Source organism: Haematobia irritans, chromosome 1, assembly GCF_050003625.1.
Source record: "Haematobia irritans isolate KBUSLIRL chromosome 1, ASM5000362v1, whole genome shotgun sequence".
Taxonomy (NCBI): Eukaryota; Metazoa; Arthropoda; class Insecta; order Diptera; family Muscidae; genus Haematobia; species Haematobia irritans.
Genome location: NC_134397.1, coordinates 218,904,909 through 218,920,822, shown reverse-complemented (window position 1 = coordinate 218,920,822; position 15,914 = coordinate 218,904,909). Strand labels below are relative to the sequence as shown.

The following is a 15,914-nucleotide window of genomic DNA, read 5'->3' as shown; positions in this document are numbered from 1 at the left end:
AGGAATTGGTTCGTATCAGTCCATAATTATATATAGCACCCATACAAATCGATCCCCAGATTTGACCTCCGGTGCTTTTTGGAGAAGCAAAATTCATCCGATTCGGTTGAAATTTGGTACGTTATGTTAGTATATGGTATTCAACAACCATGCAGGTATTGGTTCATATCAGCCCATAATCATATATAGCCCCCATATAAACCGATCCCCAGATTTGGTTTTGGAGACTCTTGGGGGAGCAAATTTCATCCGAGTCAGTTGAAATTTGGTACATTGTGCTAGTATATGGCCGTTAACAACCATGCCTAACTACCTCCATATCGGTCTATAGTTATATATAGCCCTTAGATAAATCGATCCCCAATCACACAAAAATTGGTCCATATCAATAATTGTATATAGCCCCCATATAAGCGACCCCCATATTTCAATTCTGGCTCCCTACGTACCGTGCAAAATTTCATATCGATTCGTAATTGTTTGTAGACTTACATACCTTTTTGTCTAATATATACCACGTATGGACTAACTCACAATTTAGAAAACGATTTAAGATACCACAAACCAAGTAATTCGATTGTGGATGACAGTCTTTCGTAGAAGTTTCTTCGCAATCCAAGGTGGAGGGTACATAAGATTCGGCCTGGCCGAACTAACGGCCGTTTATACTTGTTATTTTTCTATTTGCGATAGTTTGTATGAAGCTGTTCACATACAAGCAAAGACCATTTTAAAAATGCAAATTATAACAAATACTTCAAAATTTTTTAATTCCAAAAAACATTTTAACCAAAGATGCAAAATCCTCTATATCTTATCTTAAATCTAAAGGTTCAATATATCAGTTAATTTAAAAAAAAATTCTTGACATCAAAAATATTTTTCTTTAATTTACGGAAATTGTTCCTTACCTCAAAGACATGCGAATTACACATTTCCAAGATACGTATCCTAACTCTAATGGAAAAAATTTGAAACAAAGATTATGAACTTTCTTTTAATTAAAATTTCATTAATTCAAATAAATTTGTCCTTAATATTGTGTATATTGCGTGTCCTAAAATTTACGTTGCTTAATCTTTCATATTAGATAAATATTATTAATTTTGAAATTCATTAAAAAAATAATGAAAATTTTCCGATATTTGTGGATTTGTAATTACCCTTTACGAAATGCATCGAAAAGTAAAAATGAACTAAAAATAAAGAAAAAATCTTATGCTCCAGATCATTCCCATTTTAACCACGCTGTAGTTCATTCTTACTATTTTTGAGAAGTGTACAAAAAACTTTTTCTGTTTTAGTTAGAATTGAACTAATTTGTATGTCATTGAAATTTTACTGTCATTTAGTTCATAAAATTTTTGAGCCATACTTGGAATAAAGAAAAAATCGTTGGGTTGGGGAAAATTTCTTACAAAATTTTAAAAATAAACTAAAACAAAATAAAATTTTTGCAATAAATATTAGTTCATATTAGCATCCGTTTTACAACAGACTTTTTTTCTGCGTATGTATATACGGCCAGGATATATTATTGTTCCACACATGAATTCACATCTTCAAGGCATTTAATTTTTGACCATCTGTTTTGCATTCTTATCACTAGATTGCTCACCAATCTATCGATAGCTATATATACTATAAAATATTTTTTTGTTCTCTATTATCGTAGATTTTTAAGTTGCTAAGTATGATAAAATTATTTATTATTACCATTAATTACGTAGAATAGTCTCGAATTTGATAAGTTATGGCTTCGTCCCAATTAGTATATCAATAAAAAGAAAATTATTAGATTTCCACTTAAGAAATATATGTGCGGGGCTCATAAAAATGTCTACCTCAAACTTTAGCCCATGCATATTTAAAATGCAAAAACACAAATTTGTTCTGCCCGCTCTTTCTATTCCAAAGAACTCCTTAACTTTTAGATTTCCACTAATGATAGCATTCGATTAAGATTTCAAGGTATTTTTTGAGATTTTCCAATGCGTTTAATAGCCCACAAATCATATTGATAAGATCAATTTTGCTATATGTGAGGCTATAGTATATGCAATCTAGTTGAAGAATTGATACCATCAGTACTTTATAATCGAATAGAATATTCCCACATTCGATGAGGTCATAAAAATTATATGATACAAATGTTAAAATCACGAATCTTCAAATAAACACTTTAAGAATTCATTATCAATAAGTGGACAATTTGTCCATAATCTCAAGGCTACTTCTGTTGAAATAAGTATATTAGAAACTGTGAAACCGTTGATTATAGAAAATTTTAATGTAAATGTAATACAAACGCCGATATCACAAAAATAAAAATGGCCACAACTAAAAAAAAAATATTGGACATAATTTGTATACCATTCACTATAGCACATGGGATATAATAAGTTTCCGTTCCGTTTATAACACATTGAAATATTGGTGAAAGACTCATAAAGTATATATTTTCTGGGTCGTTATGAAATTCTTAGTCGATCTAGCTATGTCCGTCTGTCTGACTGTTGAAATGACACTAACTTCCGAACGAAACAAACACGTATCATTACTGGCACCCATATTTGATTTCCGGAGGCTCTTTAAGTGCAAAATTTCATCCAATCCGATTGAAAAATGGTACATGGTGTTGACTATTCCTATCGGTCTACAATGATATATAGCTCCCACATAAACCGATCCCCAGATTGGACTTGCGGATCCTCTTTGAGGAGGAAATTTTATCCGATCCGGTGGAAATTTAGTACACTAATAGAAAAAATCGTGAACGGACGGTGACAAAATGAAACGGAAACGTTCACAAAAAATCAAAACGGAATGTTCACGATTTCGTGAATGGCATTTTTTCCTTTGGCCATGAAAAGTCTTAAAATAATCGCTAGACGTTGTTACGACAACTCCGCCGGTGGTGCAATGTGCTAAGGCGACTGTTAAATGATATGGTGCAGACAACACAGGTTCGAGTCACGGTAGCGGATTTTTATACCCTCCACCATAGGATGGGGGTATATTAACTTTGTCATTCCGTTTGTAACACATCGAAATATTGCTCTAAGACCCCATAAAGTATATATATTCTGGGTCGTGGTGAAATTCTGAGTCGATTTGAGCATGTCCGTCCGTCCGTCTGTTGAAATCACGCTAACTTCCGAACGGAACATGCTATCGACTTGAAACTTGGCACAAATAGTTGTTATTGATGTAGGTCGGATGGTATTACAAATGGGCCATATCGGTCCACATTTACGTATAGCCCCCATACAAACGGACCCCCAAATTTGGCTTGCGAATCCTCTAAGAGAAGCAAATTTCATCCGATCCGGCGAACCACGCAAAAATTGGTCCACATCGGTCCATAATTATATATAGCCCCCATATAAACCGATCCCCAGATTTGGCTTGCGGAGCCTCTAACAGAAGCAAATTTCATCCGATCCGGGTGAAATTGGGTACATGGTGTTAGTATATAGTCTGTAACAACCATGCAAAAATTGGTCCAGATCGATCCATAATTATATATAGCCCCCATATAAAACGATCCCCCGATTTGGCTTGCAGAGACTCTAAGAGAAGCAAATTTCATCCGATCCGGCTGAAATTTGTTACATGGTGTAAGTATATGGTCTCTAATGACCATGCAAAAATTGGTCCATATCGGTCCATAATTATATATAGCCCCCATATAAACCGACCCCCGATTTGGCCGCCATATAAACCGATCACCAGATTTGACCTCCGGAGCCTCTTGGAAGACCAAAATTCATCTGATTCAATTCAAATTTGGTACGTGGTGTTAATATATGGCCTCAAACACCCATGCAAAAATTGGTAATTATATATAGGCCCCATATAAACCGATCCCCAGATTTGACCTCCGGTGCCTTATGGAGATGCAAAATTCATCCGATCTGGTTGAAATTTGGTACGTGGTGGTAGTATATGATACAACCATTCCAAAAGTGGCCCATATCAGTCCATAATCATATATAGCCCCCATGTAAACCGATCCCGAGATTTGGTTTTGAAGAAGCAAATTTCATCCGAGTCAGTTGAAATTTGGTACATTGTGCTAGTATATGGCCGTTAACAACCATGCCTAATTAGGTCCATATCGGTCTATAGTTATATATAGCCCTCAGATAAATCGATCCCCAATCACACAAAAATTGGTCCATATCAAGTTCATAATTGTATACAGCCCCCATATAAACGAGCCCCATATTTCAATTCTGGCTCTCTACGTACCGTGCAAAAGTTCATATCGATTCGTAATTATTTGTAGACTTACCTACACATACCTTTTTTGTCTAATAAAGGGTGGTTAAATTGTAAGGGCCGATGTTGAATGTGAACCACACCTAAACACCCAAATTTTTTCCGAATTTTATTTGACATTTCAGGCTTACTCAATTTGAACCATGGAGAGATACACCATCCAACAACGTGTTAAAGTTATCCAGACTTTTTATGATGTGGATGATCAATTTTCGAAGAAAATCGTTTTCACCTTTCACCTCAGTGGATTCGTCAATAAACAAAATTGCCGAATTTTGGCGAATGAGAATCCAAGAGTGATTGTCGAAAAACCAATGCACCCACAAAGAGTGACTGTTTGGTGCGGTTTATGGGCTGGCGGCATCATCGGGCCGTATTTTTTCCAAAATGAGGCCTGTCAGGCAGTTACTGTGTTCGCTATCGTGAGATGATAACGAACTCTTATGGCCCGAATTGGAAGATATGGATGTGGACGATATGTGGTTTCAGCAGGACGGTGCCACTTGCCACACAACTAACGAAACAATGGCTCTTTTGCGCAACAAATTCAATGGCCGTGTTATCTCACGTAAAGGCAATGTCAATTGGCCGCCAAGATCATGTGATTTGACACCGTTGGACTTTTTTCTTTGGGGTTATTTGAAAGAAAAGTTGTACGTCGACAATTCAAGAGCTAAAGATGAGATAATTCGGCACATTAACGGCATAGAACCTCCATTATGCCTCAGCGTCATCGAAAATTTGGACCATCGGATGAAGGTGTGCCACCGAGGTCGCGGCGCCCATTTGGCCGATATTTTGTTCCATACATAATTGAGTAATACCAATATATCATAATAAAATAAAATTACAACAATTTCCTAAATAGTTTGTGTTTTATTCAAAATCAACATCGGCCCTTGAAATTTTAACCACCCTTTATATACCACGTATGGACTAACTCACAATTTAGAAAACGATATTACGAAGTTTTAAGATACCACAATCCAAGTAATTCGATTGTGGATGACATTCTTTCGTAGAAGTTTCTACGCAATCCATGGTGGAGGGTACATAAGATTCGTCCTGGCCGAACTTATGGCCGTATATACTTGTTTTTTAAATTTTTTTTATAAATTCGTAACTATTACATTGCCAGATCATGAACGCTGGTTGTTGTTTTGACAACGCATGGTGTAATTTTTACCTTGTCAGATTGACCCCGTCCGTTCTGTTTGACTACACGTGTGTGTTGATTCACTTTCATGAACGGATCGTTTTGAAATGACCACGCCGTTCATGATTTTTCTATGGGTGTACGCAGTGTTAGAATATGGTGTCTAATAACCATGCAAAAATGGGTCCAAATGGTCCATAATTATACATAGCATAGCATAAACCGATCCCCAGATATAATTTCTGGAACAAAATTTTATATATAATTTTTTATTTTTTTTTTATTTTTATTTATTTATTGATAGCTAGTGAAGCCGGCATATATTTTTTTTAATCCAAATTTAAAATTGCTTACAAAAAAGAGAAAACATTTTATAAAGAACAAAAAAACATAAACAAATGATTCTAATAATACAAAATATCATAAACCCCTATCAGTATTTAATATACTCAGTATATTTAAATGTATAATTGCAAATCATTCTGCAGAAACGTCTTTAGTAAAGAAATATATTCGAGCTATTGGGTATTTTTCTTTCTACTTGAATTGAAAGCATGTAATAAAATTTCTATTACCTGTTATTATATCAAACAATTAATTGCGGTAATATAGCATATCGATATAATGAAGAATCTTCGTGAGTAGCTATTAGACTTACATATTATTAAAAGGTTATCAACCCTTTGTTGTTTAAATAAAATACACCGAAAACTATAGATTAAAAGAATTAATAACGTGACAGAGTGGTAAATGAACCTGAAGCTATCATCGCAAATAAATATATTTAACAAAAACAAATAAGGACAAGTATTAGTACAAGGGTGGGTGAAAAACGGTGGAACGGTTTTTTCTTTTTCACCGATTGTCGGTTTTGTATAAAATCCCATTTTCGGTGGACCGGTAGAACCGGTATTTTTAATATCATAAAAACCGGTTTTCGGTTTTTTTATTTGCAATGCAAACTGAAATAAGAAAACATCCCGAAAGTATTTCTGCGCACTTCCAAATCGTTTCGGAACACTTCCAACACAGTATTCGTCCAAGATGTCGGTTTTCTAAAGAAATCCCAGAGATATTTCAATTAAATATAAACAAATCTTGCTTGTTCAATTAGGAGCGTATATTTTGCCAACAAAATCTATGGTATGATCTTACGTTATTATTATTATTCGATTTAATTTCGGTTTTAAAACATGGTCCGGTTTTTTAGAACCGAGAAAACCCGACTTTCAAACAACCGATTTTTTTATCACTCTAACAAGTATATACGGTTGTACGTTCGGTCAGGCCATAGCTTATGTACCCTCCACCATGGATTGTGTAGAAAATTATACTAAAGACTATCATTCCAAAATTCCTTACCGCGAAAAGCAAATTATCGGTTAGATAATTGTTTGTCTAAAAAAGCCAATTATCGGGTAGATAATTGTTTGTCTAAAATTTCATTTCGGAGGAATGAATTATGTTTTACGGGTAGAGGAATTTATAAACAATTATAAAACGAAAGGGATCAATTTTTGCAAGGTAATCAGAGAGAAAAATTTCAACCGAATGGGATGAAATTTGTTCCTCCATGAGGCTGCAGAAATCAATTTTTTTTTGGGGTCGGTTTATATGAGGTCTATATAATTACCGATATGGACCAAGTTTTGCATGGTCCGTCCGTTCTGTTATGGAAATCACGCTAACTTCCGAAAAAGTTCCCTATCCGGTTAAAATTTGGCACTCGATGTTACTATAACATATGCTCTCTAACAACCATGCAAAATTTATCGATCAAAATATAGCTCCCATATAAACAGATCCCCAGATATGGATTGCAGAGCTGTTTGGAGGTGCAAATTTCATCCGATCCAGTTGAAAGTTGAATCTCTAATTACCGTGCGAAAATTGGTTCATGTCGGTCCATAATTAATTATAGACTCCTCTATATAAACCGATCAAAAACAGAATTGGTGAAGATATATATTTAATCTGCCTTTTTATACCCTTCACCATAGGATGGGGGTATATTAACTTTGTCATTCCGTTTGTAACACTTCGAAATATTGCTCTAAGACCCCATAAAGTATATATATTCTGGGTCGTGGTGAAATTCTGAGTCGATCTGAGCATGTCCGTCCGTCTGTTGAAATCACTTCCGTACGAAACAAGCTATCGACTTGAAACTTGGCACAAGTAGTTGTTATTGATGTAGGTCGAATGGTATTGCAAATGGGTCATATCGGTCCACTTTTACGTATAGCCCCCATATAAAGTTGGGGGTCAACTTTGGCTTGCAGACCCTCTAAGAAAAGCAAATTTCATCCGATCCGGCTGAAATTTAGTACATTGTGTTAGTATATGGTCTCTAACAACCATGCAAAAATTGGTCCGCATCGGTCCATAATTATATATAGCCCCCATATAAACCGATCCCCAGATTTGGCTTGCGGAGCCTCTAAGAGAAGCAAATTTCATCCGATTCGGCTGAAATTTGGTACATGGTGTCAGCATATGATTTTTAATAACCATGCAAACATTGGTCCACATCGATCCATAATTATATATAGCCCCCATATAAACCGATCCCCAGATTTGGCTTGCGGAGCCTCTAAGAGAAGCAAATTTCATCCGATCCGGCTGAAATTTAATTTGGAAAATAAAGTTGTTGGTAACTCGTTTTTAAAGGACTTTGATAGCATATGAAGAAAAAAAGCTGAGAAAGCGAAAAATTAAAATTTGCTTCCTAGAAGCGAGTACACAAAACCTAAATTTAAAAGAGAATTGTGTCTTAAAAGTATCCTTACTTGTATTCTCCGCTTCTTTGGCTCGGAATCAATACCAAATTTTTTAAAGTAAAGACAAAATCTTTGGAACCGAGTATGCTTTTTTTTCAGTGTACATTTTCTTCCACGGTGGGGTCACTTTTTTTGGGTGTACAACAAAACATTTTTGTTTTTAATTTTATTGTTAAAAAGCAAAAAATTGTGACATTTTTCATCAACCCTACACTCAAAAAAAAGTTTATTCGGATCCAAAGATTTTGACCTTCCTTTAAGAATTTGGTATTGATTCCGAGTCACAGATGCGGGTTCTTTAAAATAAGGAAATTTTTTTGCGACCTATCTGGCTTTAAATCTAGGATCTATAAAATTAAAATTAGGATACAAATCTCATTTATCGAATTTTCATTCTATTTTTGCGGTATACTCGTATTAGTAAAGCAATTCACGTACAAACAAATGCCAGTTTAAAAATCCAATTTATGACGGATACTTCGAAGTAAAAAATATTTTCTTAATTCCCAAAAAAAAAAATTAAACCAAAGATGCTAAATTCTCAAAATAAGTCTTAGCCTATAGTTGAAGCGTTTGTATCTTAAATCAAAAGATTCAATATTTCAATTAATTTAAGGACTATTTCTTTAAATCAAAAATATGTTTCTTTACTTTAAGGAAAATTTGCTTTAGTTTAAGACATGCAACTTTAACGAAGGGACGAACATTTTCAAAATGTATGTCCTAAATTTAATAAAAAAATTTTTGAAGCAATGATTATAAACTTTCTTTTAATTAAAATTTCGTTATTTTAAAGAAATTTTCATCCTAAAATTGAAATTTGCGCATCCTAAAATTGAGGTTGCGTAATCTTTAATATCAGGTAAATAATTTTTTCAGTATACTCTGCACTCTGTATTGAAACAAATATTATCGTGAAGGCAAAGATGTCTTGTCCTCAGAATTCGAATAAGAATTTTGCTTACACTGAAAAAAAAAATGTCCGGTTCCAAAGATTTTGTCTTTACTCTAAAAATTTCGGTATTGATTCCGAGCCAAAGATGCGGAGAATACAAGTAAGGATAATTTTTAAGACACAATTCTCTTTTAAATTTGGGTTTTGTGTACTTGCTTCTAGGAAGCAAATTTTAGTTTTTCGCCTTTTCAGCTTTTTTTTCTTCATATGCTATCAAAGTCCTTTAAAAAAAATGTTTCATGTAAAAAACGTCTTTAAAATAAAGTATTGAAAAACATGACCTAGTTTTGAACGATTTTTGCAAAAAGACAACAAATTTAAAGACAATTTCATTAATATTAAACAATTTTTATGAGTTATTAAAGTCAAGTTGACCTTAACCCAAAATTTTTTTTTCATGTTATGACACCCATTTTTAAGTCAAATCACTTAATTATAAGGACAATACTTCATTGAAAAGTTTATCGACTTTTGGACAAGAAAAAAAAAACTTTATATTAGAGAAATGTGTCTTCTATGCTAAGCAAAATTTGCATTCGTATTTTAAAGACATGAAATCTTTGGCATCGCCACAATATTTTTTTCGGTGTAGCATAGAAGGCGCATTTTTGTGATGTAAAGCTGTTTTTTTCCTTGTCCAACAGTCTGTAAACTTTTTCATGAAGTCGTTTTGTATTTATGGATAAGTGATTCGATTTAAAAAGGGTAATTTTATATGAAAGAAAATTTTGTTTGACTAAGATCGATAAATAATTTTGAACAATTCTTCAATATAATGAAATTCTCCTTAAATTTATTGACATCGAAGGTTAATTTCTCAGCTATAAAGTTTGTTTCCTTGACCAAAAATCGATAGACTTATCAATGAAGTAGATTTGTTCTTATAGTTAATACTTTTTTTAAAGACGTTTGATGTTTTCTGATTTTTTTTTTTCTTCTTCATGTCGGGTCTGAATTTGGAAATTTAAGTTGTCAAATTCAAAATATTTTCGTATTTTCAAGTACGCAAAACTCAAATTTAAAAGAGAATTATATCGTAAAGGTATCCTTACTGCAATCCACAGTTCGTTTGGTGTGGAATCAATACCAAAATCATTAGAATAAAGTCAGTGTAGTTTGGCGATATCCAATTAGTTTGACGCCTGCAACACCACTCATCCTTTCCAACTTACCAATAAACGCCGCGCCACTCATAATAGCCATTTCCACCGAATTCGTATCGAAATCACATTGTGAAGCAATCGTTATAATACTCATGCCCATGGTCTCACAAATGACCATCATCAATAAGAGGCCACATGTAAACAACATTAAATATTGCGTTTTACCGAAACCGATTATATTCAAAACATCTTCATAGGCATAGCCTTTCTCTTTTTCGGAGGACGCAATACTACTGCCCTTAGGCCCCAATTGCTGTTCAGCAGCAATGGTTTTAATATTTTCATTATATTGAGATTCTTTATTGCCAAATTCTTTTTCGAAATCTTTGGGGGTAAACGACATTTTCACTTTTGTCTAACTTTGTTCTTTTCACACGATTTTCACGCGTTAATTCTTTATCACAGTTAGTTCTCCTCCCAATCAACTCAATGACTGATTCAAGCGTTAGAACGCTTCACTTTAAACTGAAGTGAAAAGAAAGAAAAACTACTAGAGCTACTAGACTTTCCCACTTTATAATCTTAGTGTTGATCGGGTGGTTAGCTCCATATTTCATATTTGACGAAAGCATCAATAGCCCTCGTGGTAACGACGGGTCGTATGTACAAACATACATACATACATTACTCTCTCGATCATTCACCATTAGACATTTGCAATTACTACAAAACGAATGGCCATCGGGTATTAAGTCGTGTGTATTTGAGAAACACTGTCATAAATAACAGAGACGATGACAACGAGAACAAGTCAACACTCCTCAGCATTCATGTCAGTTAAGTTTGTGTGTGGATAGATGGGTGGGTGGTGGCTGGGTGGCAGTTTGCTTGTAGTTTGTGGGTGGTAAGGCCTGTGTGTGATAAAAATCATCAAATAATCAAATAACAGCTCTTTTAAATTAGCACACAACACTAGCTTGTCACTGGATGTGTTCTTTTGGATAGCGAAAAAGATATTATACCTCCAAATTTCCTTTCGTTGGTTCTTTTTTTGTGTTGATAAGGCGTTTCGAACTGATTCAAAACAAAATATGCTCTTCAATGCCAACAAAACTAACTAACGCGAAAACAAACTATAAAATCTTATTGCTTATGGAAGAGTCTTTTTTTTGGTAAATATGTACATTATTTCAGTATGAATCTGATATACACTGAAAAAACAGTGAACCCTTTTCCATTGCAAAATGAACTAAACTGTAGTAATATTGACCATGATTTAGCCCTTAAGATTTTTTTCAACTTGTCTAGTTTATAATTCTCTTAAATTTTAGTTCATCTATAACATTGTAGTTTAGTTCATTTTTACAACACCATAAGATTTATATACCCCTACCAAGTTAAAAAGTCAGTATTATTTTGTTTTACTTGCTTATTTTGTGGGAAACCCGATAATAAAAATTGGTTAACAGCCTCTTTAAAATGTCGACGATTAAACTATTTTTAAATCAATCATTCCACAGTACAGAGAAATTAAATAATTAAAGGAACAACAAACCGTTTTACTATTATGAAAATGTTCATACATTAAAATTAAACTTTCTTTAAGCAAAAGTACTTTATTATAAAAACTTATGATGAAAGTTCTTAATACAATGTTTTTTTGTGAATAAAAATTAAGACCACGTGGAACAGAGAGTAGTTCATTTGAAACCGCTGTTTGGACATTTTGACTTATCCTTTTTTTATACCCACCACCATAGAATGGTGACGGGGGTATAATAAGTTTGTCATTCCGTTTGTAACGCATCGAAATATCGATTTCCGACTATATAAAGTATATATATTCTTGATCAGGGAGAAATTCTAAGACGATATAACGATGTCCGTCTGTCCGTCTGTCTGTCTGTCTGTCTGTCTGTCTGTCTGTCTGTTGTAATCACGCTACAGTCTTCAATAATGAAGCAATCGTGTTGAAATTTTGCACAAACTCGTCTTTTGTTTGCAGGCAGGTCAAGTTCGAAGATGGGCTGTATCGGTCCAGGTTTTGATATAGTCCCCATATAAACCGACCTCCCGATTTGGGGTCTTGGGCTTATAGAAACCGTAGTTTTTATCCAATTTGCCTGAAATTTGAAATCTGGAGGTATTTTGTGACCTTAAAGAGGTGTGCCAAAAATGGTGAGTATCGGTTCACGTTTTGGCATAGCCCCCATATAGACCGATCACCCGATTTTACTTCTTGGGCTTATAGAAACCGCAGTTTTTATTCAATTTACCCGAAATTGGAAATCTAGAGGTATTGTCGGACTACAAATACGTGTGCCGAAAATTGTGAGTATTGGTCCATATGTTGGTATAGCCCCCATATAGACCCATCTCCCGATTTTACTTCTTTGGCTTATAGAAATCGCAGTTTTTATTCAATTTGCCGCAAATTGGAAATCTAGAGGTATTGTAGGACCACAAATACGTGTGCCAAAAATTGTGAGTATCGGTCCATATTTTGGTATAGCCCCCATATAGACCGATCTCCCGATTTTACTTCTTGGGCTTATAGAAACCGCAGTTTTTATTCAATTTACCTGAAAATGGAAATCTAGAGGTATTGTAGGACCACAAATACGTGTGCCAAAAATTGTGAGGATCGGTCCATATTTTGGTATAGCCCCCATATAGACCGATTTCCCGATTTTACTTCTGGGGCTTCTAGAATCCGAAGTTTTTATCCTATTTGCCTGAAATTGGAAATCTAGAGGTATTTTCGGGTCATAAAGAGGTGTGCCGAAAACGGTGAGCATCGGTCCATATTTCAGTATAGCCCCCATAAGAACGATCTCCCGATTTAACTCCTTGGGTTTCTAGAAACCGTAGTTTTTATCTGATTTTGCCTGAAATTGTAAATATTCTGGTATTTTAGGCTCACAAAAACGTGTATCGGATTAGGTTTTTATAGGTCCATTTGGTAATGCCTCCATATAGACCGACTTCACTTCTTGAGGGTGTAGAAGGCGCACTGATCATGAAAATTGCTTGAAACTCAATGTAAAATTTCCAGATTTTACTTCTACAGATTTAAGATTTCAAATCAAGACGTTATTTTATAATTTTCTTGCACACTTACAAGAGATGTTAATGATTCCTCTAAAACTCAAACAAAAATGGTTCTTATAAATCCAGAATCTGATATAGTCCTCATGGATGAAATCTTTAAATTTATCTTCGGGAAGTGTCCTCAAGTCCTCAAGCCCTCCTGAAATTTCAAAGGAAACCCTAATATTTGGTTCATGGTGGTGGGTATTTAAGATTCGGCCCGGCCGAACTTACTGCTGTATATACTTGTTTTATTCATCGTAGGTAATTTTTTCACATATCTTGCTGGAAAAAAATGGAAACAATAATGAAAATGGTTAAAAATTAACACCATGTAATGAAATATAATTTTAATTCTTCATTTTAGCTTGTAACTTACCATATTTGGGGGCATTTTATCGAATGGTGTAAGGAATTCAACTTTTCTTTGGAAAACGTATCTCATAAAATTGGTACCTGAAACAATTAGGAAATAATGAAGTATTCTATATAAACTCATAAAACTGTGTTGTTATCGATGTGAAGGATATAATAAAATAAATATTCTAGTTGAAAGAAAGCCAGAGTTTTAATATAAAACTTACCAATTCTCTATTAAATTGTACGCTGAGGGGAAATATAAAAAGTTGTCCAAATTTATTTGGGCTATTCTGAAATTAAATATTTATTTTTTACATTAAATAAAATTATTAAATAGGTTTCCAAAAAATCGAATGAAAAAAAATAATATTATGCGTAAAAAAACAAATATTCTGGTTAAAAGAAAGTTAAAGAATCCTTACCAATTCACTATTAAATTACAAGCAAAGGAGTACCAACATTTTTTTCAAATTTTTAAGGGGTTATTCTGAAATTAAATATTTGTTTTTTTACGTTAAAATATTACATTGGTTTCCAAAAAAAATTGATTAAAGAAATACTAAAATAAGGTATTAAAAACCTATAATTTTGATGATAAAAAGGTCATAAAAACGTAAATATTCTAGTTGAAAGAAAGCCAAATTTTAAAAGAAAACTTACCAATTCTCTATTTTCGAACCCATCTGGAGTTGCTCTGAAATTAAATATTGGTTTTACAACAAAGAAAAACATTAAACTGGTTTCCAAAAAAAAAAAAAAAATAATTAACAAATAATAATATACATAAAAAATATTATTTTTAAAAGAAAGCCATATTAAAAAAACAATACTTACCAATTTATGGCTAAACAATACGCTGAGATATAACAAAAATTGTCCAAATTCATCTGGAATTGAATATTAGTTTTTTACATTGAATAATAAAAATTTCAATACACTTTCAATTTCAACATATTTTCCTAAATATTCTTAATAACTTTTCTCGAAACTTCCGATAAAATATTAATAACTTTCATTTAAAAGGTTTAATAAACAAACACCAATATATGTCTCAAAATTCCAAAATATTCCATGCCTTTATATTCCCTTGTTGCATATTAAAAGATGCAACAGCCCACGCCAACGCCAACTATACAACTGAAGCATGCCAAACAAAACCAAGCAAAGCCAAAACATTCCTACAACAACAAAAACACATGTGCCTTTATTGAAAACTACACCTCACCCAGCCAATAAACCATCCAAGAATAACAAACACACACACAAACCACTAAATGAACCAAAATAAAAACAACCCCACGCTCATGTATACACAACAAAACTCAAGTAACATCATCTTTACATTAATCACATTCCACTATGCCGATAAAGATCTCTGTACTATGCATTAGTTCAGTTTATGAACGATGAAACGTTTAACTTAAAATTTGCAAAATTTTCATGAAATGTTGTCTATCATTTTTGACGAAAATGTCTATAAATTTAATTACATGTGAACTAAAAATATTTCATTGGGTAATTTTTTACCAACAATTATTAACTATAGGAATTGTCAGTAAGAAATTGCTATCCACTTTCAAGTTCATTTTTCGTGAAAAAATATTTTCTCATACAAAAAAATCTTATAGTAAATTGCACTTATTATTTAGAAAATACTTTACATTTCACAAGTAGTTTTATAGCATAACAAACGAATTTTTAACTACCAGTTAAGAATTTTTTTAAGGAAATTTCCATCGTATTTTGTAGGCCATGAACTAAACGATTGCTACTTAGAATTTGTAAAATTTCCTTTCGAGTAGTTAATTTTCGTTGAAGATACGAAAAATGAACTAAAATTCTGGAAAATTCTTGTAATAAATTATTGTAAAAATCTTCTTAAATTTACGAGACACTTTTTTTTCTGTGTAATGAAATGATGAAAAAGGTGGCTGATATACAGTAACATTTGCAACTATCATAAACTTGTTAATATTTTGCCATAAGAAAAAAGAGTGTTACAATATTTCGATTTTTTTATTTATTTATATTTGATACACTCTACCCAATATACCAGAAAAAAATTTAAATTTATTTCATTATTATTTAACATTTTATGAGGCTAAATATAAATATAAAGTACCAAAATAGATAAGGCAAAATAATTGCAACTCATAACATCTTGTATTCTAAGGTTTAATATTTTT

At 33.1% G+C, this 15,914-nt stretch overlaps 1 protein-coding gene and 1 long non-coding RNA gene across 2 annotated transcripts in view; both read right to left on the bottom strand.

Moving 5' to 3' along the window:
* Positions 1-10,811, bottom strand: part of LOC142222602 (synaptic vesicle glycoprotein 2B-like) — a 34,096-nt gene extending 23,285 nt beyond the window's left edge. Inside the window, exon 1 of the mRNA XM_075292817.1 lies at positions 10,348-10,811. Within this exon, the coding sequence (XP_075148932.1) occupies positions 10,348-10,681 (334 nt within the window). The 5' untranslated portion in view covers positions 10,682-10,811. The remainder of the gene's footprint in view (positions 1-10,347) is intronic.
* Positions 10,812-13,736: 2,925 nt separating this feature from the next.
* Positions 13,737-14,221, bottom strand: LOC142222601 (uncharacterized). The gene is made up of 3 exons (XR_012718330.1): positions 14,151-14,221; positions 13,953-14,018; positions 13,737-13,824 (listed from the first exon to the last, which is right to left on the bottom strand). It is a non-coding gene; the product is annotated as an uncharacterized LOC142222601 (long non-coding RNA).
* Between the last annotated feature and the right edge of the window lie 1,693 nt (positions 14,222-15,914).